At 59.1% G+C, this 22,629-nt stretch overlaps 1 protein-coding gene across 6 annotated transcripts in view; it reads left to right on the top strand.

The window, feature by feature from the left end:
• ITGA5 (integrin subunit alpha 5) overlaps window positions 1-20,559 on the top strand; it is a 54,224-nt gene extending 33,665 nt beyond the window's left edge. For 3 of the 6 annotated variants that reach the window (XM_073318274.2, XM_073318273.2, XM_073318276.2), the window contains exons 15-30: window positions 264-371; window positions 2,052-2,107; window positions 3,185-3,339; window positions 3,647-3,784; window positions 4,970-5,037; window positions 6,720-6,870; window positions 7,292-7,384; window positions 8,124-8,203; window positions 8,613-8,693; window positions 9,013-9,118; window positions 9,576-9,728; window positions 12,195-12,296; window positions 12,893-13,006; window positions 16,402-16,988; window positions 18,375-18,476; window positions 18,846-18,934. In XM_073318274.2, the coding sequence (XP_073174375.1) occupies window positions 264-371; window positions 2,052-2,107; window positions 3,185-3,339; window positions 3,647-3,784; window positions 4,970-5,037; window positions 6,720-6,870; window positions 7,292-7,384; window positions 8,124-8,203; window positions 8,613-8,693; window positions 9,013-9,118; window positions 9,576-9,728; window positions 12,195-12,296; window positions 12,893-13,006; window positions 16,402-16,988; window positions 18,375-18,474 (2,092 nt within the window). In that variant the 3' untranslated portion in view covers window positions 18,475-18,476; window positions 18,846-18,934. Of the gene's footprint in view, window positions 1-263; window positions 372-2,051; window positions 2,108-3,184; window positions 3,340-3,646; window positions 3,785-4,969; window positions 5,038-6,719; window positions 6,871-7,291; window positions 7,385-8,123; window positions 8,204-8,612; window positions 8,694-9,012; window positions 9,119-9,575; window positions 9,729-12,194; window positions 12,297-12,892; window positions 13,007-16,401; window positions 16,989-18,374; window positions 18,477-18,845; window positions 18,969-19,634 lie in introns of those variants that run through there. The other 3 variants (XM_073318282.2, XM_073318279.2, XM_073318281.2) reach the window with 2 other exon arrangements.
• The last annotated feature ends 2,070 nt before the right edge of the window (window positions 20,560-22,629 follow it).

The following is a 22,629-nucleotide window of genomic DNA, read 5'->3' as shown; positions in this document are numbered from 1 at the left end:
TCCTGGCCCAACTGGCTCAATCTGGAGTCAGATCCTCTCTTGTGTGAATGGCCCAGCCCTAGAGAAGCATGGGGCTGATTGACACCAGCCGGGGAGCCAGCCCCTCTGCAGGCAGAAGAGACAGCGTCCGAGCTGTCTGGCCCCATTTCCCATCACCCCTTCAGGGTCAGCCCAGTCCCAACCCTCCTTTAGTCCCTTCAGGCTGTGAATATAGCGTGTGACCATCTTCCCTGTCATTCCTGCCCCCCCGTCCCCCCCCACAGAGGCCGCCCCATCGTCTACGCCAGCGCCTCCCTCAACATCTTCCCCGCCATGTTCAACCCTGAAGAGCGATCCTGCACGCTGGAGGGCACCGACGCCCACGTGGCCTGGTAGGTAACACACCCCCTTCGAGATGTGCCCTGCCGGCAGGGGGTGGAGAGCACCGGGCGGGGCTCAGGGCCTCCCTCCAGACAGGCGCTGCTTCCATCGACTTCTTCTGACGCAGCTTGCCTGTCTGAGAGTCTCGGCTGAGGTGCCTGGCTGTTGGGTTCTCCTTCGCTTCTTGCCCTGCACTGCCGCATCTGTGGTTAAACAGCTGTTGCATCCCACCCCAGAGGTGGCTGCACTGCAGTGTGGGGTGGTGGGGAGCGCACCCTGTGCATAGTGTGCATGAGGACCCGGCAAGGCAGACGGCCCCAGCCCCGTCAGCGGGACTAAGCGGGTGTCGGGCAAATAGCGTCTCCTTTTAGCTTTTGTTATGAACTCCAGTGCTGGGGCTGGCCTCACTGAAACACTGCCAATGAACTCCGCTCTGGGGGGGGACCCCCCCCAACAGCCCCCTGGGTGTAACCTCGCGTAGCTGCATAGGGCGTGTGTGAATTGCCCCCTGCGGCTCGTTGGTCTCACTCCAGGGAGGCGTGGGGGGTTAATGTCCCCCGGGCCTGCTGGGGGTTTGTTTATCGCAAGCTATTTATCCGTTGCTCAGCAACAGGGGCTGCTGGCAGCCTGCCCTCCCCTTCCATGAATGAGCGATCGTGAGGCACTTGCAGCCAGCTGAAGGGAGCTGGGGCGCTGGCTGTCCGGCCTGGACCTTGGGGCTGCGGGCGGGGCAGCTAGGGGGAGGCAGCTTCAGCCCTGGAGTGGGGGCAGATGGGGGATCAGCATTAGAAGGGGGGAGAGGGTGGGGAGGGGTATCGGCAGTGGTGGTGGGAAGGATTGGCAGGATCAGCATTACAGGGGGTAGGGCAGCAGGAATGCCTCAAGGGGCCAGTCAGGTGCTGCTCCTGATGCCCCTATGTGCTGTAGCAGCCCTCCGCACCCTTCACCCTGGGAAGGATTTGACCTGAAGAATCCCCTCGCTCTGATTATGATCTTGCTCCCACCTCCAGTGGTTTGCTTGCCTTTGGGGTTAACGATTAACCAGGGGTTCCTGGTAGCCAGCTCACAGCTGCACCAAGGACAGGGTGCGAGATTGGGATAGGTCCGTAACTCCGGAATTGGGGGGGCAGCAATCTGAGGGCTATTTGAAAGTGGGGAGGCGGCAGCCCTGGAGCTGTCACTGGCTCTGGGGTAACTGAAGATCCTGGGATCTGGGTTCAGGGCTCCAGGGCTCTCCCCCTTGGGTCTAGCTGTCGCCCAGCCTTGGGGCAGCCCAGGTCTGGTAGGAGCACAACTTGTGGCCATAGTGTAGACCAGGGGCCCCGTGCCCATTCCCAGCCCTGCCAGTGACTCTGGCCGGATCAGTTCCCTGCTCTGTGCCTCAGTTTCCCTGTTGCACCATGAGGAGGGCGTCTCTCTCCATCCACCTTCCCAGAGGAGTGGGTAACTAAGGGGAGGGCAGAGCCCGGGACTTGGGGTCAGCACTCCTATGTCCTGCTCCTGGCTCTGCCACTGACCATCTGCACCGACATGGGTTGCCGGGTCTGTACAGGGCTCCCGAGCCATTGTCCCTTCAGTGGGTAAGTTCTGCCCCTGTGCTGTTTCTGGCAGGGCCCTGGCAGGCTCTGCCAGGTGTTGTCCTGCCCCAGGCTCATTGCATGTCTCTCTCTCTCTCTCTCCCCCCTCGGCAGCATAAACCTGAGCTTCTGCCTCAACGCCTCGGGGAAGCACGTGCCCGACTCCATCGGTGAGTAATGAGCTTGGGCGCCGGTCAGAGCAGCCAGGAACCCAGTGCTGCCCCAGATCTTCCCAGAATCCCCTGGTCTGGGGAGTCTCACTGTCCTGGGGCACTGGGAAACCAGGCAGCCAGTGGGGGCGTGTCCATTTTAGTGCGGGGTAGGTGAGTGAAGCAAGGTCAGGGCTTGGGTGGGAACAAAGGGGGCAGCGCATACTGGTGTTGGTGAGTCAGTAGGGGGTGCTTGTCCCCCTAAGGAAAGGTGGTTTCATGGTTGAGGCACTGATCTGGGAGCCAGGACTCCTGGGTCCTACACTCAGTTGTGCTGCTCCCTTGGGGCAAGTCATTTACCCACTTTCCCTCAGTTTGTCGCTGTTCATGAAGTGCTGGTAACTCGCTCTCAGTCATTTGTTACCTGATTGATTTTTGAACCAGTATCCCAGCACGGTGATGGGGCACTGTGCTGCAGGGAGTGGGGTGAGGGCTCAGCAGAGGGCACTCTCCCCACGCAGTCGATGCTGACTCCAGCACGTGGGGACACTGCTGTGTTTCAGATGAGATGTAACACTGAGGTCCTGGCTATTCGTGGGTATTAAAGATGCTCTGATCACTGTTCCCTCTAAGCTGTGCGTGTGTATGTGCACACACAGATCCTAAACCCCGCGCACACAAAAATTTGCACAGAAGAAATTTTTTGCACACACAGCCTGTCAAAAATTAGAGGGAACATTAACATTTTCCCGCAGTTGGGGTGACCTGTTTGGTGACCTGTGTCCTCATTCAGTTCAGACTTGGGTAATTTCTTTCTGCCTCTAAATTCCCCTTAATTCCAGTGGGACACAGGAATTTATCTTTACTTCCTAAACTGCTTTGTAAGGTTGCTGTGTGCTGTTAAACAGCTGCTGAGCCCCACCCCAGAGGTGGCTGCATGTCAGTGGTAGATGAAGGGCTCCCTTCTGAGGCCAGCTGGTGCCTTTGTGAAGAGAGGTGGGGAGTTAGTGGGGTGCTGCTGAGTCCCAGAGCCGTGACTGCAGAACTGCCCTGGCCCCTGAGCTTTCCAGTCACCCTGGCCTCTCCTTCCCTCGACAGGGTTCACTGTGGAGCTGCACCTGGACCACCTGAAGCAGAAGGGGGCCATCAAGCGGGCGCTGTTCCTGCACTCCCGCCAGCCTCACCTGGCACAGACCATTAAGGTGCACAATGGCGCCCTGGAGGAGTGCAGGGAGATGAAAATCTACCTCCGGGTAAGTGGGGTCAGCCCAGCCGAGAGCCACAACCCTGCACTGGGGTAACCCACCTGATTCCCCAGGGGGCTCAGAGCCAGCCCTCGCCTGTGAGGAGGGTATAGGAGGCTCATTGGGGAGGCTGCCAGACCTGTGGTTCTCTCTAGCTCCCCAGCGCACGTTGCCCAGTGCACCTGAGCTCTCATGGCCACGGAAGGTCTGCGCTGGCCAGGCTGCCATGGCAGTGGAGTGCCCCGGGAGTCCTGGCCTGCGCCAGCCCTGGGCCAAAGCCGGGTCTGTGCTGCCCTGAGCACTCCTCTCTCCCCAGAACGAGTCGGAGTTCCGCGACAAGCTGTCCTCCATCCACGTGGCACTGAGCTTTGTCCTGGACCCACAGGCCCCGGCAGACGCCCACGGGCTGCAGCCCATCCTCAACTACCTCACCAAGAGCTACATCGAGCGGAAGGTGCGAGGGGAGAGAGGGGTGGAGACCTGCTGCCAACTCCCAGGGGGACTGGCGCCACGCTGCCCGGGCTCCTCTGTAGCGGGTGCTGACGGCTACAGGCTCCCGGCTCTGTTCTGGTGGCAGGACCTGGCCGGGGTAGGGGAGCCCCAGCTTGGATCTCAGAGTTGGGGGGTTGCCAGCCCAGCTTTGTCAGCAGGGCCAGGCCCTGGGAGGGAGGGATCAAATCGGGCGCCCAGGGCCATTTCCCAGGGGCTTTCCTGCCTGCTGTGCCCTCGGGAGGTCCCCTAGATCCAGTCTCACCACGAGAAGGTGCCTCTCCCCAGGCCGCAGGCTCCTTAGCACCCCCCCGTGGAGCCCGCATACCAGCTCCCAGCTGCTTCCCGCCCTGTTCTGTTTCCGGCTGGCCCTGGCACGGGCGTATCATAGAATATCAGGGTTGGAAGGGACCTCAGGAGGTCATCTAGTCCAACCCCCTGCTCAAAGCAGGACCAATCCCCAACTAAATCATCCCAGCCAGGGCTTTCTCAAGCCTGACCTTAAAAATATCTAAGGAAGGAGATTCCACCACCTCCCTAGGTAACGCATTCCAGTGTTTCACCACCCTCCTAGTGAAAAAGTTTTTCCTAATATCCAACCTAAATCTCCCCCACTGCAACTTGAGACCATTACTCCTCATTCTGTCATCTGCTACCATTGAGAACAGTCTAGAGCCATCCTCTTTGGAACCCCCTTTCAGGTAATTGAAAGGTAGGGCAGGCAGAAATAAAACACTCACCCCCACCCCCCCCAGCACTGCCATCCCCAACCCCTGATGCACCAGTGGAAGAGATGGGGCCCAGGAGGGCACCATGGGGCCGGGTGGCTCCCCATGTGTGTGCTCCACGGGTCTCGGCTGTGTGGTCCCCCAGCTCTCTATGGGGCCCTGGCTGACTGTGCTGTGCCCATCCCTCTCTCGTCGTGCCCCAGGAGCTAAGGGGCAGAGCGCTGGGGCAGGGCCTTGAGTGCTAAGCTGGGCAGCTCCGTGGTCTGCACCAGGCTCAGGAGAGCCGCCTTGGGGGGGCCAGTTGTGGGGCAAGGAGGCTGCTGTCACTGTAGAGACAGCAGGGGAGGGGGTACCCCATGACCAAGGGACACAGGTTGCAGGGCTGCTCACACAGACCCGCACCCCTTCTCTCTGACCTCCAGGCCCAGATCCAGCTGGACTGTGGCGAGGACAATATCTGCGTCCCCGACCTGCAGCTTGACGTCTTTGGGTAAGGCTGGCAGGAGGCACTTCGGGCAGGGGCAATGCCGGGGGGCATCTGCAGTGACCAGCTCAGAGCGTGGGGTGAGCTGTGGGCAGCAGTCTGCCCAGGGGGAGCAGCCCCGCCCTGTGGGGGGATGTGGTCTAGCGGTGCTGGCTGGCAGAGACGACTGGTGCCTGATGATAGCGGGGGGGGGGGCACAATTTAAAGGTTCCCCCCCAAACAACTTGAGTCACGCCTCCCCCCAACCCTAGCCGCCCTTCCCTGCAGCTCCCAGCTGTTTGCTGCTCCCTCTCCCCACCGCCGCAGCTTGCAGCTTGCCAGCACCAGGAGCTGCCTCAAAGGGGAGGGGCCTGGCCGGCAAACCCTGGAAGAAATTGCGGGGGGGCATGACCCCACGTGGGGCCCCCCATGCATCACCTCTACAGGCTGGGAGCTAGGACTCCTGAGTTACATCCCTAGCCTCCAGCACCCTGCCCACGTCTCAGTGAAGGGTCCATGCTGGGACCAGCGCTGAGGATGCTCTGGGAAGCCCGGGCATAGGGCAACCCCCCGCAACCCCCGTCAGGCTGAGGGTGCAGAGGGCTGGGAGCAAAGATCAAGGCCAGCCGCCCAGGTGGATGAGAGCAGGGCATTGTGCATGAGTTGCCAGCGGGGCGGAGCAGGGAGGGGGCACAGTTAAGGCTACGGAGGGGCGGTTAGCGCTGGGGGTGGGGAGGGAGGGGGCTATGAGTGATGCTGCTCCCCCAGGCTGGGTTTCCGGGCTGCAGCCCCATCTTTTCTGGGTGCTTGCGTGTGGCAGAGACCCTGGGGAGTTTTTTTACCTCACCACGAGGTGGGGCTGTTCCTCAGGGCACCTGCTGCCTTGGGCTTTGGGGCAGGTCTGCCCAGATCTGGCTGGGACAGCGCAGGAGTGGTGTCTGGGGGTCATGGCTCAGGTACCCTACAGCAGGGTGCCAGCTTCCCCCCCCCCCCCATCAGCTTCCTTTTCTTCCACCTCCCTCCCTCCCTCTCCTGCTGCCCAGGGTGCCCAGTGGCTGATAGTGCCCTGCTCTCTGGATCATGGGGTGTGAGAGGAGAGCTGCCCCCTGGGTGTGGGGCTGGGCAGTCCCCGGAGGCCCCAGGTCAGTGGGGTGGGGTGGGGATCGCCTCTGTCTGGTGCTGGATGGGAGCCCGGGGACGCTGCCCAGAGTGTCCCCCTCTGCTCTGGACCTGCTCCAGTTTCTCCCGGCCCCGTGGGCCTGAGGCGGCTGGGTCTGGTGTGGTGCTCATCCTCCTGGCAAGGCCCCGATGTGGTGAGAGGAGGGCAGGAGCTCAGCCCCCTCCCTCGCAGAGCTCTGAGCCCGGCCTGGAGGAGGCCCGCTGCGGTACCCCAGCTGCGTGGGCGACGTGACTCCCCCTCCCCCACACACGTGGCCTAACGCAAAGCAGCTGTGCCCACATATGGAAGCCCTTAGCCTGGCGCTGAGTGTAAGCGGAGCTGGGCGGAGCGCAGGCAGCGTGGGCACAGCTGTGTGAACAGCAGGGTCCCCCCCACGAGCTGCTGAATGGGGGTTCTGGCTGGCAGGCGCGGTGCAGGCAGCAGGTAGACTGGTCATGCCGTGCCGGGGCGGGAGGGGCCGTGTCTCTGCCTGTGGCAGGGCCAAGGCCAGGATGTGCCCGCTGGTTCTCATGCCCGTTGTGCCCTGCAGGGAGCACAGCGTGGTGTACCTGGGTGACAAGAATGCCCTGAACCTGACCTTCAACGCCCGCAACCGCGGGGAGGGTGGCGCCTACGAAGCCGAGCTCTACGTCATCCTGCCCGCTGAGGCTGACTACTCTGGGGTGATCCGCAACCATGGGGTAGGTGGCAGAGACACCCGGGGATCAGAGCACCCCGCAAGCCATGCTGCAGCTGGGTCACAGCTGGGCAAGGCCCTCTGCTCTGGGAGTGATGCAGGCTCCAGGGACATTGCTCCCGGCTGCTCCCTCGCAGTGCCATGGGGCCCATGGCCCTGGCTCGGGGCTGCAGCTCCTTGGCATGGGCCCCTCGGTGCCAGTGTGAGCCCCCGGAACAGGGTGGCCTGGCATGTGCTGCCTGCTGTAAGGGGACCCCTGGGGACGGGACTCCTGCAGGGGGGCTCAGGTGTGCCTCTGCTCCCCACAGCAGGGTGGGTACGGGCAGAGGGCCCGGTATCTCCTCTCCCCTCCATTCCCCGTCCTCTGCAGACCCCCTTCCCCTGCAGCCCTGCTCTGATCCCAGCTTCCTTCCCCTCCTGCTCAGAACTTCACCAACCTGAGCTGCGCCTACGAGTCAGTGAACCGGACCCGCATGGTGATCTGTGACCTCGGCAACCCCATGAAGTCTGGCACCAGTGTGAGTAGCTGTCCCACAGCTGGAGCACCCTGGAGAGCTGCCCCGGGCAGTCCTCACTGGGCAGTGCCCTCTGCCCCCTGGGAATGGCCACCCAACTGAGAGGCCAGGCAGGACAGCTGGGTGCCATGGCACTGAGGTGTCTGGCATTGGGGAGTGGGGAGGGTGGGGTTTTGGGGTGCCTGGCCTGGTGAGGCTCCGGGTGTGGGGGTGGTTGGGTGCTAGGGCAGGTGGGCATTGGGAAGGGCAAGGCCAGTGGGGCACAAGGGTGGCTGCATGCTGCGGTATGTGGGGCGCTGGGACAGCTGGGCATTGGGGAGCTGGGGAGTGGGGGTGGGGCAGACAGGGAATTTTTCCCTTTGTTCCCAGGAAATCTGCTGCTGGCATGTGTTGCCGAGGGCCCAGCTCTCCTACGGATGAGCCCAGGGGCCGGGGGCACGTCAGGGGCGGGCAGGGAGCTGGGGGCAGATCAGGGGAGGGGGTGGGCAGGGAGCTGGGCTGTGAGAGGCCGGGGGCAGTTTGGGGGAGAGGGGAGGGCAGGGAGCTGGGCTGTGAGGGGCCGGGGGCAGTTTGGGGGAGAGGGGAGGACAGGGAGCTGGGCTGTCAGGGGCCGGGGGACACATTGGGGGCAGATGGGGAGCTGGGCTGTCACGGGACAATGGGCACATCAGGGGCGGGTGGGGAGCTAGGTCCTTCCAGGGAGCTGGGAGAATGGAGCCATTAACTCTCCTCTGTCCCCCAGCTCTGGGGGGGCCTGCGCTTCACCGTCCCCCATCTTCGTGATAACAAGAAGACCATCCAGTTCGAGTTCCAGATCCGGAGGTAATGCCAGGCATCCTTTTCTTCCCCCCCCACCCGCGTCCCTCCCCCACTCTGAGACCCGCCCTCCCCAGGTATGGGTTGGGGTCAGGGCTCCCCACTCCCATAGCCCTATTGCTCCCTTAGGGAGGATCCCAGGCTGGGGCACCCCCATGCAGGAGCCCAGATGCACCCAGGGCTTAATTTGTAATGAAAGAGGTGTCGGGGCTCAAGCAACTTTTTTACATTCTTAACAAATGTGGCAAGTCCAGAGGTGCCGGGGCTCTGACTGGCCAGGCCCGGCGGTGCCAGGGCTGTCCCCACGGAGGGAGTGGGCCGTCCCATGCAGGGGAGCAGGGAGCCATGCGGGGTGCAGCAGGGAGCCATTGCGGGGGAGCGGGCTGCTCCGTGACGCGCTCTGCTCTCTCCACAGCAAGAACGAGAACAACTCCCGCAGCGAGGTGGTGGCGTTCCCACTCCGCGTCAAGGCCTCCGCCAGGGTCTCCTCCCACGGGTGAGTGTGCCCAGCCTTGAGCCAAGGGGGCCTGGCCTTGGGGGGGCCAGCACTGAGTCCAGGTCCTGCTAGCTGCTCCTTTGTAGCCCCCCAGCGCCCCTCCAGAAAATAGCCCCCTCCCCCAGTCACTAATTCACATCCTGCCCAGGCGGGCAGGGAAGCCCTGGCCCAGCTGTGGCTGTTCTGTGGCCCCTGCATGACACAAGTTCAGCAGCTCTCAGCGCAGATCGCCAGTGGCTCCACGCTGCAGAGGCTGACTGGGCTGCGGAGACAGATCCCCAGGGCCAGCAGCCAGTGACCACCTGCGCCTGCCCCGCAGGGTCTCCAAGCCTGAGGCCGTGTCCTTCCCCATCTTGGGCTGGAAGCCTGGCAGAAATCCAGAGAAGGAGCAGGATGTGGGCCCCGAGGTGCAGCATGTGTATGAGGTGGGTGTCATTCGCAGCACAGCTCCCCTGGCTGGCAGCATCGGGGCAGGGAGCAGCGCCATACCCCCTGCAGGCTGGGTGGAAGCAGTCCAATCTTCCAGCCCCTCTGCTGGGGGATAGCGGGGGGGCTGTGGGGCCAGGACAGGTTGGGGAGGGAGGTTCTGTGGGGCCAGTATGGGAGGAGAGGGGCTGCCTATGGAGCTCGTCTGATCGGGAGGCCCTGGGGGCCCATACTGAGAGGGAATATTTGGGGCGGGTGCACACTCCACCGGGGCACTCCATCCAGGCCAGCTGGAATGTCCCACTCCCTGCTTTCTCCTCTCCTCTTGCCTGGGGGTCATGGGCCCCGGGAGGCCACGGCACAGCCAGGTGGGCTGCCCCATTCCCGGTGAGCCCGGCACCCCGCAGGACACTGCTGCCTGGCACAGACCCTCTCACTCCCTCTCTCCCCTTGCAGCTGGTGAATGAGGGTCCCAGCACCATCAGCCATGGGGTCCTGGAGCTGAGCTGCCCTGTGAGCTTCCAGGGGAAACCGGTGATGTACGTGACCAGCTACTTGGTGCCGGCCAACTGCACCTCCAGCCAGCCTGTCAACCCGTTGAAGCTGCAGGTAACTGGAACGCAGGGTTGGCCCCGGGCAGGGCGAGCTTTTGTGTGCTGCGATGGGCTGGGGCTCTCCACTAGGGGGCAGTCCCCTAACCACACTGTCTGCATAGGGGCCTGGGGCAGGGCAGCAGGGGCTCAGGTTGGGCCAGCCATGTGCTGAGTCAGGGCTTCCAGGGGCTGGCAGTTGGGTGGGGGTTGGAGTTTGTTTCAGGAATCGCAAAAATTAGTGAATTGGGAGGGACAAGCACAGAGGAGGTGAGAGCTTCTGGGAAACCTGCTAATGCCCCAGTCCTGATCTAAAGCTCCTGCTACTCTCACCCTGCGCCCCATGCTCCTCATTGCCACCCGCAGCCCCTGCTCTAGCAATGACCGATGGCATTGAATTGTATCGTGTGTTTCTGTGCGGGGGATGCCATCCCATGCCCCTTCTTGGCTCCTGTTGCCGATGTCACGTTGCTTGGAGCGGCTCAGGACCTTGAGTGCCGAGTCAGGCAGACTGTCAGAAGCAGGGCAGATGCCCCAAGCGGGTGGTATGTTCTGTAATTCGATTTCACTAAGCCAGTAACAAGTGTGAACTCCTGGATTGCTGTACCAGCCTTACCATGGAGTCACAGACCCTCCCCTCAGACTCTCCAGTCTGTTTTGCCACTGGACTTAATGATAAATAGTCACACACACCAAAAATCACACCACATCCAAGAGACCAGTCACTTACCCCAGATCAACTGATGCTCTAGATCCTACTCCAAAGAGCCAGTTCTTTACTTAACTGTTTAAAGGTTTATTAACTAAGAAAAAGCAATAAGGGAGTTATTTACAGGTTAAAGCAAGCAAATGTACACACACCATGAGTTACCATCTCAGTCCTAAGAGGGAAAGCATTGTAGTGATCTGTCTTTTCCAAGTGTCTTTGAATCCCCTGGGGGTCTCTGGCCCTTCAGAGTTCAAACAGCCAAAAAGATGCTGTTTCTTCTTGTGAGAAATTTTTATTCCCTTCCCCCAGAGTTCAGGATGATGGGATGAGTCCATGTGCATGTCTCCTCTTCTTGGGTGGAGGGTCTTTTGTCCTCTGACATTCCCCAGTGGTTTGTCTGGTTCTATTGGCAGTTTCAAAGCAAACACTTTCACATTACAGAGCAGACACTGAAATCTGACCTTATACCATGGGACCCAGACATTATCAGTGAAATGAATACATTACTCCTGGGGGAATTCTGTGCCTAAAAATTCTGCACACAATATTTTAAAATTCTGCAAATTTTATTTATCAAAATAACACAGTATAATCAGATTAGTTCCAATATTTTGGTAATTTATTCCAAAATACCTGTCAGCAAGTCTGTCTGTAACAATACAAACAACAAAAAACATTTCCTGAATGTTTATTGACAAATAGATGCCTTACTAGGCATATTAATACAGAACTTTGAGTAATAATTCATTTAAACTACAATACAGAACCATATTTCCTGCCCTCCTCAGAAGCAGTGCAAAGGCTGGTTGGAATCAGGGTAACATAGGAGCTGAGGGAGAGGGAAGTAATTGCTGGGAAGAAGCCTGGATGTGAACTTGGAGGATTGTTGGGTGTGGGTGGGAAAAGTATGGAACAGGGTTTTTTTCAGGGGAGAAGGGGGATTGTTAGGGAGCCTTCACAATGCGGACACTGGCTGACCCCCTCCCCCATATGTCCCTGCACCCCTTGTCCACATGTGCCCCTGCGCCCTCACTCAGCCACCCCCCACTCCCATTCAGCCACTGCTCCAGTCTTCCCTCCCACTAGCCCTTCTGAATCCCAGTCTGTGGGCCCCACCCAGAAGCCCCATGTGCCACACACTGTCCATCTGCCCCAGAGCCCAAGCCTCCTGACCTGGTCCCACAGGCAGGGCGCTAGAGGAATGCAGCCTCTTCTCTTCCCTATCTGCAGCTGGCGCTGCTCCTGCCTGGGAGTGGCGGCTCTGTTCTGGCGCCACAGCAGCCTCTGGTGGGTGAAAGGTGTAGCTGCAGCACGTCTCAGCCGAATGTATTTTCTGCTGAGAAAAAAAGTCTGCACGGCACATGAATTCTGCGCATGTGCAGTGGTGCAGAATTGACCCAGAAGTAATACACACAGCAATGTACAAGCATTCCATAGAGTCTAGACACTAAAAACATTTTTATAAGACTAATATCCATTTTGAGCAAAGCTAATGTACAGGTGACCTGGTCTGGTCTCCAGCTACAAAGTCGTCAGTTCTTAGCTAGTGCCTAAAGCCTGGGCAAGAGCTGGCATCTCTCTTGCAAGGGTCACAGCTGGATTGGAGTCAGAGGGGTTGGCAGCTGTGGGACAGGTCAGAAGTGCTTGCCTTTACCAGTGGGGGTGGGATCTAGCAGGGATCTTGCAGGCCTGGCATCCCCACCCTGCCCTTCCCTTGCACAGGGCATGTGGGGGGCCAAACGAAGGTGACTCACTCTCCTTGGAATGTGTTTGCAGCTGGAGCAGAGACCCACCGCCTCTCCCAGCTCGGAGCAGCATTATCTGCAGAGACGAGACGCGGCGCGGAGCAGTGGGGCCTCCGGGAGCCCTCACACCCTGGTCAGTGCTTCTCTGAACTCTGCACACCCCAGGCCAGGGGTCGTTGATTTCTGTGTGCAGCTGCGCCCAGAGTGCCCTGTGACTGCTAGGGGAACAGTGCACAAAAATGAGTCTCCACCCAGCCCTGGAGTGGAGAGTCATGAATCGACACCCACTCCCCAGGGCCTACGGGCCTGGCACGCATGAGCAGAGTGTTATCCATGTCCTTGCCCTGTTCTAATTCAGGAGTGTTTGGTGCATCCAGGCTCCTGCCATTGCACGTGGATTCAGATTTCTCCTCCCACTCCCACGCAGCACTGCTGTGTGCTGTCCTGCACCAGAGGTGGCTGCATTCTGGTTCTGCCACTGCTACCAGCCTCCTTTTCCATGCAGAGCCTGGCACCAGCGATGGTTGCTCTGCCTTTCAGAATGCTGAAGCTAATCCCAGTCACTGGGCTCTCAGCCCGGGCTGTCTCCACCGAGCCCCCATTCCTGGGGCTGCTTGCCAGCAGCCACAGGTGTCCCAAGGTCTAATGTTGGAGATGGTCACTTCTATTCTGCTGGGCCCCAACCCTTGCTGTGTCCCTGACCCTCTGTCCAATGGCCTCTCCCCACAGAAGTGCCCCGAGGCTGAGTGCTTCCAGCTGACCTGCCAGGTGGGGTTGCTGCAGAGGCAGCAGCGGGTCAGCCTGAAGCTCTACTTCCGGATATGGGCCAAAACTTTCCAGCAGGTGAGTGCTGCTCTGTCCCCTCCCACCCCCACCCCCAGGGCAGCCATGTCTGGGAGCCCCCCACACATGCTCCCCATGTGGGCCTAGCCTGGGGCCTCAGCTTTCCTGTCAGCAGGGGCCTCCTGAGTCGCTGTCTGTCCCCCAGGGCTGTCGGCTTCTCTTTAGTGCCTCAGTCCCCTCCAGCCCTGGGTGTCTGCGTGGCTCCTTCCATTTGCCAGTGTGTTTGGCAGGCTGGGGGTGGGGCTCCCTTTTCCCTGCTCTGGGCAGGCTGGCTCTGCCATCTGTCTGTCTGCATGGAGGCCCCACATTGCAGCTCCCACTCACTCAGCCCTGTCCTGGGGTCTCTCTAGGAACTCCCCCCACCACCACCCCCCACACACATCCCCACACCAGGGGAGCTGTGACACGGATGAGCTCCCTGAGTCTCCACAGAATCCCAGGGCACCTGTTGCTCCCTCCCAACCAGGTTCTTTGCTCAGACCCATCCTACCTGGGAAGGGGTAAACGGGGTCTCGCCCCCCCCTCCACTCCTCCAGACCAACTCGCGAGAATCACCCTGGGCGGTGTCAGCTGCTTCCAAGGATTGCTGCAATGTGTGGGTGGCACACGGCACCAGCCTGCCCAGCCCCCAAGCAATCCCCAGCAATGCACCTGCCTGCTCAGCCATCTCGCAGGCCTGCAGCAATGCACCTGCCTGCTCAGCCCCACAGCAAGGGTTAGCTGGGTGCCTGTCTGCCAGCCTGTGTCCAGATGTGAAGTGATAACAGCACCTGGTAGCCATCCCAACCCCTGCACTCTCCCAGCTCCATTGCTTGTTGCAACCACAAATTCACATCTGTTTCATAGAATCATAGAATATCAGGGTAGGAAGAGACCTCAGGAGGTCATCTAGTCCAACCTCCTGCTCAAAGCAGGACCAATCCCCAACTAAATCGTCCCAGCCAGGGCTTTCTCAAGCCTGACCTTAAAAACCTCTAGGGAAGGAGATTCTACCACCTCCCTAGGTAACGCATTCCAGTGTTTCACCACCCTCTTAGTGAAAAAGTTTTTCCTAATATCCAACCTAGACCTCCCCCACTGCAACTTGAGACCATTACTCCTCGTTCTGTCATCTGCTACCATTGAGAACAGTCTAGAGCCATCCTCTTTGGAACCCCCTTTCAGGTAGTTGAAAGCAGCTATCAAATCCCCCCTCATTCTTCTCTTCTGCAGGCTAAACAATCCCAGCTCCCTCAGCCTCTCCTCATAAGTCATGTCTTCTAGACCCCTAATCATTTTTGTTGCCCTTCGCTGGACTCTCTCCAATTTATCCACATCCTTCTTGTAGTGTGGGGCCCAAAACTGGACACAGTACTCCAGATGAGGCCTCACCAATGTCGAATAGAGGGGAACGATCACGTCCCTCGATCTGCTCGCTATGCCCCTACTTATACATCCCAAAATGCCATTGGCCTTCTTGGCAACAAGGGCACACTGCTGACTCATATCCAGCTTCTCATCCACTGTCACCCCTAGGTCCTTTTCCGCAGAACTGCTGCCTAGCCATTCGGCCCCTAGTCTGTAGTGGTGCATTGGATTCTTCCATCCTAAGTGCAGGACCCTGCACTTATCCTTATTGAACCTCATCAGATTTCTTTTGGCCCAATCCTCCAATTTCTCTAGGTCCTTCTGTATCCTATCCCTCCCCTCCAGCGTATCTACCACTCCTCCCAGTATAGTATCATCCGCAAATTTGCTGAGAGTGCAATCCACACCATCCTCCAGATCATTTATGAAGATATTGAACAAAACCGGCCCCAGGACCGACCCTTGGGGCACTCCACTTGATACTCCAGGTGAGGTCTCACCAATGCTGAATAGAGGAGAATGATCACATCCCTCGATCTGCTGGCAATGCCCCTACTTATACAGCCCAAAATGCTGTTAGCCTTCTTGGCAACAAGGGCACACTGTTGACTCATATCCAGCTTCTCATCCACTGTAATTCACGGGTCCCTTTCTGCAGAACTGCTCCCTAGCCATTCGGTCCCTAGTCTGTAGCAGTGCATGGGATTCTTCCATCCTAAGTGCAGGGCTCTGCACTTGTCCTTGTTGAATCTCATCAGATTTCTTTTGGCCCAATCCTCCAATTTGTCTAGGTCCCTCTGTATCCTGTCCCTGCCCTCCAGCGTATCTACCACTCCTCCCAGTTCAGGGTCATCTGCAAACCTGAGGGTGCAATCCACGCCATCCTCCAGATCATTAACGAAATTTGCCCAGGACAGAGCCCAGTGTCCCCTGATTGCAGCCTGGTCAGCTCGTCCTTTCCCTTCTCCTAACCCCAGCCAGGATCCCTTCGCTGCAACTGTATCTGGGGTCACCCATCGCAGCTTTTTCCGGTGCAGCGTCAGCCCTGCTGTTATGGCAGCCCCACAGCTGGTAGCTTAGAGCTGAGCTGGAGCTGTTGCATGCTGCTCTTGGTGCCTGTTGGGCCTTTCCAGCTAAGCAGGGTCAGCCCTGGTCAATGCTGAGATGGGAGACCAGCAAAGAGCACCCAGGGTGTGCAGGAAGCATTGGGGGATGCTCTCCCCTTACTCAGTCCTGACCCCAATGCAGCATAAGGGGGTGTTATGCTGCAGTGTGGGTGCCCCCAGGGTGAGAATGGCTGTGCTGCGGGGGGCAAGTTGGGTGCCAGGGGTGAAGGGCTGACTGTGCTGCTCAAAGGGTAGTGGAGGGAAGGTTTAAAACCAGCGTCCTGGCCTTTTCTTGACCTGCTGCTCACAAACCGGGTAGAATTAGTGGGGGAAGCAAAAGTGGATGGGAATCTGGGAGGCAGTGACCATGAGTTGGTTGAGTTCAGGATCCTGACGCAGGGAACAAAGGTAAGCAGCAGGATACGGACCCTGGACTTCAGGAAAGCAGACTTCGACTCCCTCAGGGAACGGATGGCCAGGATCCCCTGGGGGACTAACTTGAAGGGGAAAGGAGTCCAGGAGAGCTGGCTGTATTTCAAGGAATCCCTGTTGAGGTTACAGGGACAAACCATCCCGATGAGTCGAAAGAATAGTAAATATGGCAGGCGACCAACTTGGCTTAATGGTGAAATCCTAGCGGATCTTAAACATAAAAAAGAAGCTTACAAGAAGTGGAAGGTTGGACATATGACCAGGGAAGAGTATAAAAATATTGCTCGGGCATGTAGGAATGTTATCAGGAGGGCCAAATCGCACCTGGAGCTGCAGCTAGCCAGAGATGTCAAGAGTAACAAGAAGGGTTTCTTCAGGTATGTTGGCAACAAGAAGAAAGCCAAGGAATGTGTGGGCCCCTTACTGAATGAGGGAGGCAACCTAGTGACAGAGGATGTGGAAAAAGCTAATGTACTCAATGCTTTTTTTGCCTCTGTTTTCACTAACAAGGTCAGCTCCCAGACTGCTGCGCTGGGCATCACAAAATGCGGAAGAGATGGCCAGCCCTCTGTGGAGATAGAGGCGGTTAGGGACTATTTAGAAAAGCTGGACGTGCACAAGTCCATGGGGCCGGACGAGTTGCATCCGAGAGTGCTGAAGGAATTGGCGGCTGTGATTGCAGAGCCACTGGCCATTATCTTTGAAAACTCGTGGCGAACCGGGGAAGTCCCGGATGACTGGAAAAAGGCTAATGTAGTGCCAATCTTTAAAAAAGGGAAGAAGGAAGATCCTGGGAACTACAGGCCAGTCAGCCTCACCTCAGTCCCTGGAAAAATCATGGAGCAGGTCCTCAAAGAATCAATCCTGAAGCACTTGCATGAGAGGAAAGTGATCAGGAACAGCCAGCATGGATTCACCAAGGGAAGGTCATGCCTGACTAATCTAATCGCCTTTTATGATGAGATTACTGGTTCTGTGGATGAAGGGAAAGCAGTGGATGTATTGTTTCTTGACTTTAGCAAAGCTTTTGACACGGTCTCCCATAGTATTCTTGTCAGCAAGTTAAGGAAGTATGGGCTGGATGAATGCACCATAAGGTGGGTAGAAAGCTGGCTAAATTGTCGGGCTCAACGGGTAGTGATCAATGGCTCCATGTCTAGTTGGCAGCCGGTATCAAGTGGAGTGCCCCAGGGGTCGGTCCTGGGGCCGGTTTTATTCAATATCTTCATAAATGATCTGGAGGATGGTGTGGATTGCACTCTCAGCAAATTTGCGGATGATACTAAACTGGGAGGAGTGGTAGATACGCTGGAGGGGAGGGATAGGATACAGAAGGACCTAGACCAATTGGAAGATTGGGCCAAAAGGAATCTGATGAGGTTCAATAAGGATAAGTGCAGGGTCCTGCACTTAGGACGGAAGAACCCAATGCACAGCTACAGACTAGGGACCGAATGGCTAGGCAGCGGTTCTGCAGAAAAGGACCTAGGGGTGACAGTGGACGAGAAGCTGGATATGAGTCAGCAGTGTGCCCTTGTTGCCAAGAAGGCCAATGGCATTTTGGGATGTATAAGTAGGGGCATAGCGAGCAGATCGAGGGACGTGATCGTTCCCCTCTATTCGACATTGGTGAGGCCTCATCTGGAGTACTGTGTCCAGTTTTGGGCCCCACACTTCAAGAAGGATGTGGATAAATTGGAGAGAGTCCAGCGAAGGGCAACAAAAATGATTAGGGGACTGGAACACATGAGTTATGAGGAGAGGCTGAGGGAGCTGGGATTGTTTAGCCTGCAGAAGAGAAGAATGAGGGGGGATTTGATAGCTGCTTTCAACTACCTGAAAGGGGGTTCCAAAGAGGATGGCTCTAGACTGTTCTCAATGGTAGCAGATGACAGAACGAGGAGTAATGGTCTCAAGTTGCAGTGGGGGAGGTTTAGATTGGATATTAGGAAAAACTTTTTCACTAAGAGGGTGGTGAAACACTGGAATGCGTTACCTAGGGAGGTGGTAGAATCTCCTTCCTTAGAGGTTTTTAAGGTCAGGCTTGACAAAGCCCTGGCTGGGATGATTTAACTGGGAATTGGTCCTGCTTTGAGCAGGAGGTTGGACTAGATGACCTTCTGGGGTCCCTTCCAACCCTGATATTCTATGATTCTATGATTCTATTCTGGTGGTGCCCTGCTCTGTGGGTGGGTCATCTCCCCACCCCAAAGGCAGCTGTATCTTGCAAAGCCCCTCCAGGGCTGTTAGCTGACCCCTGTGTTACCAGCACCCATGGCTTCCTGGACCTGAGGCCGACAGAAGCAAATTGCCCTGACATCTGGGCCATGCATGAGCTCCAAGGGCTGATTGCTGGCAGTGCCCAGCCCTGTCCTGAGCCCGCCCTCTCCCCGCGGCCATTGCCCAGCTGCGCCAGGGCACCCGCTACCCTCCAGATCCTGTTGCTGTATGTTGCCAACCTGCCCTTCCGGGTTTCCCTGCAGAAAGAGAACCAGCCTCAGGCCCTGCAGTGCGAGGCCGTGTACCAGGTCCACAGGATGCCCTACAAGATCCAGCCCCAGGATTACCCCAGCGAGGCCTTAAAGGTCAGTGGCTGCCCATGGGCCATGCAGAGCGGATGGGGCAGAGGGGGGACATATGGGGGGTGCAGAGTCAAAGCCCAGCCCAGCCCAGTCCCAGGTGAGAGGAGCCTGTGGCTGGTCCCCACCACCCCCACCCCAGGCCCAGTGACCAGCTGAGTGCGTGTGTAGGAGAGGGCCTTAACCTGCCGTTCCAGGCTGGTCAGCTCTCTGGGCCTGACAGCTCAGCTCTGGGAGCTCAGAGCGTGGGAACAAGGTCTGGGCCCACATGGGGTTCAGGAGAGCAGCCTGCTACAGGCTGGGGAAGCAGGAGGCTCTGAGGGGAGCTCAGGCCCCAGCTGCTGTCTCACCCTCCCCATCTCACGGCGTCGGCAGGTGTCCACGGCGATTCAGTGGGCGAAACTGGAGAGCAGCCACGGGGTCCCGCTCTGGATCATCATCCTGGCCATCCTGCTCGGGCTGCTGCTGCTGGCACTGCTCATCTACGTGCTGTACAAGGTGAGTGCACGGGGCCGGGAGCAGCCGGCTGGAGCTGGAGAGTGCCTGGGCTGGGGTGCGGGGGGGTGGCCAGCAGCCTCCAGAACCAGCCCTGGGAGCAGAGGCCTGGCTGTCCTCCTGCGGGCACACTGCACCGGGGCTGGCAGGCGTCACTCAGCTCAGCAAGGCTCGCCGCACCACTGGGCAATCGGTGCCAGCTTCCCCGGGCGTGCAGCTGGGAAGCAAGCACTTCTCGCTGCCCATGGGCATCCCTCCCTCCCCAGGCAGGGAACAGACACCAGCACCATGCAGGTCCTGAGCCAGTGGGCTGGGGTCTCAACACCTGTGAACATCCACCAGGCTCCAGTGGAGGAGGGAGCTCTCCGCAGGCTGGGATAGAGCAGTGCCAGGGTGGGGCTGTGCCAGCAGGGAAAGGGCAGGCGAGGGTCTCCCAGAAAGAACTCCACCCAGGACTGGAGTTACAGCTCTGGAGCTTGGGGATCAGTAGGGGGAGGGGCTGGGATTCCTGGGTTCTATGCCCAGCTCTGGGGTCGGAAGTGGGGCAGGTGACGGGAGCAGGGGGCCTGGGAGATGGGGCAGGCGTTCTCGGGGCCGCTGGGGCGTGCTGGGGTTCCAGTACTGCCTTGTGCGCTCGCTGCCCGGCTTCTCTGCCTCTTGTCTCTGCAGCTGGGGTTTTTCAAACGCTCCCTGCCCTACGGCACGGCCATGGAGAAGGCTCAGCTCAAGCCACAGGCGGCCTCAGAGGCATAGCGGGGCCAGGGCCGCCCGGCTGCTCTGCGCATCTGGGCTCTGTTTGTCTGTCTGTCTTGTTTGCTTTTTCTGGTGCGGCCGCCGCAGAGCAGCATCGGGGAGGGGCGGCGCGGCCTGGCACAGCAAGAACGGGCTGCACCCAGCAAGCTTGCCAATGGGGCAGACACAGACCCAAGGAAGCCCCACCGTGGGGGGCCATGAGGTGAGCCCCCAGGACTGCAGCAGCAACTGGAGAGCACCCTGCCCGCTCTGTGCCTATGGGGTGGCATCTCTGCCTCCCCTCGGCGCCAGACCCCGGCAGCCACCCACTGGCCTCTGCGGGCGCCCCGGCGGGTCAGATGCTGAGGGCGGCGCTCTCCAGCCATGGGCAATACTTGAAGGCTGCCGGGAGGCCCTGCTGGGCTCTGCGGAGCCGTGGACTCCTCCCGCGGCCCAGCGTGAAATGCCGTCCCTCTGTCCGGCCGGCTGGTGTTGGCACAGGGTCATGGAGTCTGAACTGGACAGTTTACAAGCTGCCCGTCCACTCAGACTTGCCGGAGCTCGGCTGGACAAGCACAATCACCCCATGCAGCCACCGCCATGGAGCTGGGCAGGACTTCCTGCCTTCCCCAGCCCACTTCCTGTCTGAGGCAGCTCCCCCGAGGACATGATGGACACTTCCAGTCAGGGGTCCTCGGGGCCACTCTCAGCGATGCCAAAGATTGCAGCATAGGAAGCCGAAGCCATGGCCCGCCAGCTGTGCCTGCACCAGCCCTGAGCTCGCAGCCCGGCAAGGGGCTGCGGCCAGGATTCTGGGCTCTAATTTAAAGTCTCTCCAAGTGCAATAAACCCTTCGACGTCAGTATTAATCTTCTTAATTATGATCAGGAATTTTCTCATGTGGTTGGAGGTCTGGCCCAGGTGCTCCCCGCTTTGCACTGACCCCACGTTGTAGGGCCAGCCCCCTCCCCAGCCCCATTCCCCTTCCCCTCCAGCCTGCTTGCAGCATCTCTAAATTATTATGTTATGTCTCCTGTCTGAAATCCGGGGGTGGCCCCGAGCTGGCCCTGCACTGCCCTCCGATGCTGGCCCTCAGGGATGGCATAGCCTGGCAGGACCCCCATGGAGAGCGCTGGGTTTTGCCTGGCTTTCCTGTGCAGCTGTCCCCAGTCTGGGCAGACTCTGCCCTAGAGAGGGATGCCAGAGCAGCCTACTCCGCGGGCTCTGCCCCATCGCCCTCTGGGCCACGCGCTGGTGCCTAGTCTTGCAGCCAGGTACCTGGTCTCACTCCCAGACAGCACTTGCTGTTGAACTGACCCCAGCCATTCCGGCAGGAGGGGTGTCTGAGGGGGCTCTGGGCTCCAGGTGGGCACTATGTGGAAAGGGCAGCTCTTGCCCTAGTGGCCCAGTCCAGATACCAGCACTGCCGGTACCAGCAAACAAGACAGCCAGGCTGCTGGAAGGGCCAGGACTGGAGCTACTGTGCAGCCAGACCCTGGCCTAGACCCCCCATCCTCTCACTGGGATCCCAGGCAGCACACCCTTCTCAGGGCCGGGAACTCCTCGCTCTGCCAGGCTGAGCCAGAGCCCTGGATCCTGACCCTCCCTCTCCCGGGGCCAGGGGGGCTCAGATGAGATTGTAACTCGTGCTCCCAGGGCCGTTCTGGGGGTCCAGGCCGTCAGTGCCTCAGGCAAATTGGGGGCCAAGTCTTCATTCCTCTCTCCCGCAGGCCATGAGCAGGGGATCGAGGGCGGGGTCCCGTGGCTGGGGGTGGGGCTCTGGCAGCTGCTGGATTCTCACTGGAACGTGGCCCACTGGGATCAGGGCTCATCAGAAACGCCAGCCCTGCGGATCTCTGCAGCCACTGCCAGGGCATGTGCAGCAGCCGAGAGTCAAAATTGCACTACAGCTTGCAGCCCCTGCCAGCCCGGGTGGGGGATCCTCTTCTTGGTATTTATCCTTCCACTTTATATTGGCTGTTCCAAACAGCCCCCCAGCACCCTCTGCCCTCCGTGGGGGCAGATCCCCGCTCAGGAGGCCAGAGCCCTGGTGTCCCTTGGTGCTGTGTACTGGGGGGACGGTCCCTGGGACTGGGGCCCTCCCCATGGCGGACACTCTCCCCTCTCTGTTCTGTGTTGATTTGCTGTTGGTTTGAGAGAAGGGGGGGAAGGGTTGGAAATTTTTGGTGAATGGGGGAAAAAAAACAGGTTCCCCACCCTCCTCTTGAAGGAAAGTGAGCGGGGTGGGGGGGGGCTGTTGTCACTAATTGGTTGGGGGGGGATCCAGCTTCCTGCCTCAGGGAGGCGCTCACTCTCTATTGTTGTTTTATTATTAAATGTGTTCTAAAGACCCTTCCTCGCCTGGTCATTGATGGCTCTGCCTTGGTCACCCTCGGGCATGATTAGTGGATGCGAGCAGCTCTGGGGAGAGAGAGAGAGGATGGGACCTGTGTGTGTCTGTGCGCGTGTGCATGTGTGCTGCTGCCCCCTGCTGGTCAGGATGGGACCTGTGTGTGCTGCTGCCCCCTGCTGGTCAGGATGGGACCTGTGTGTGCTGCTGCCCCCTGCTGGTCAGGATGGGACCTGTGTGTGCATATGCACCAGTGCACCCTGCTGGAGCGCATGGGGCTGGTGTGTGCCACTGCAGCCTGCTAAACAGGATGGGACCTGTGTGTGCATATGCATGCGCTGCTCCCCCTGCGGGAGAGGGTGGGACCTGGGACTCCGTGTGCACCAGCCACTCAGCAGCATCCCCAAAGCCTGTGTAGGGTGCCCCGGCTCCCTGTACAATCCGCGTGGGGAGAGAGGAGCCTAAGAATGAGCTCCCCAAACGCCAGCCAGCTAAGCCAGTCAATAGCAGAGACCAGCGAGGGCTGGGGGGTCCTCTCAGGTGCCCAGATCCAGGCTGCAGGGGCCGCCTTTCTCTGCTGGC

The sequence above is a fragment of the Lepidochelys kempii genome, chromosome 20 (assembly GCF_965140285.1).
Source record: "Lepidochelys kempii isolate rLepKem1 chromosome 20, rLepKem1.hap1, whole genome shotgun sequence".
Taxonomy (NCBI): Eukaryota; Metazoa; Chordata; order Testudines; family Cheloniidae; genus Lepidochelys; species Lepidochelys kempii.
This window is presented reverse-complemented; position numbering and strand designations above follow the sequence as displayed.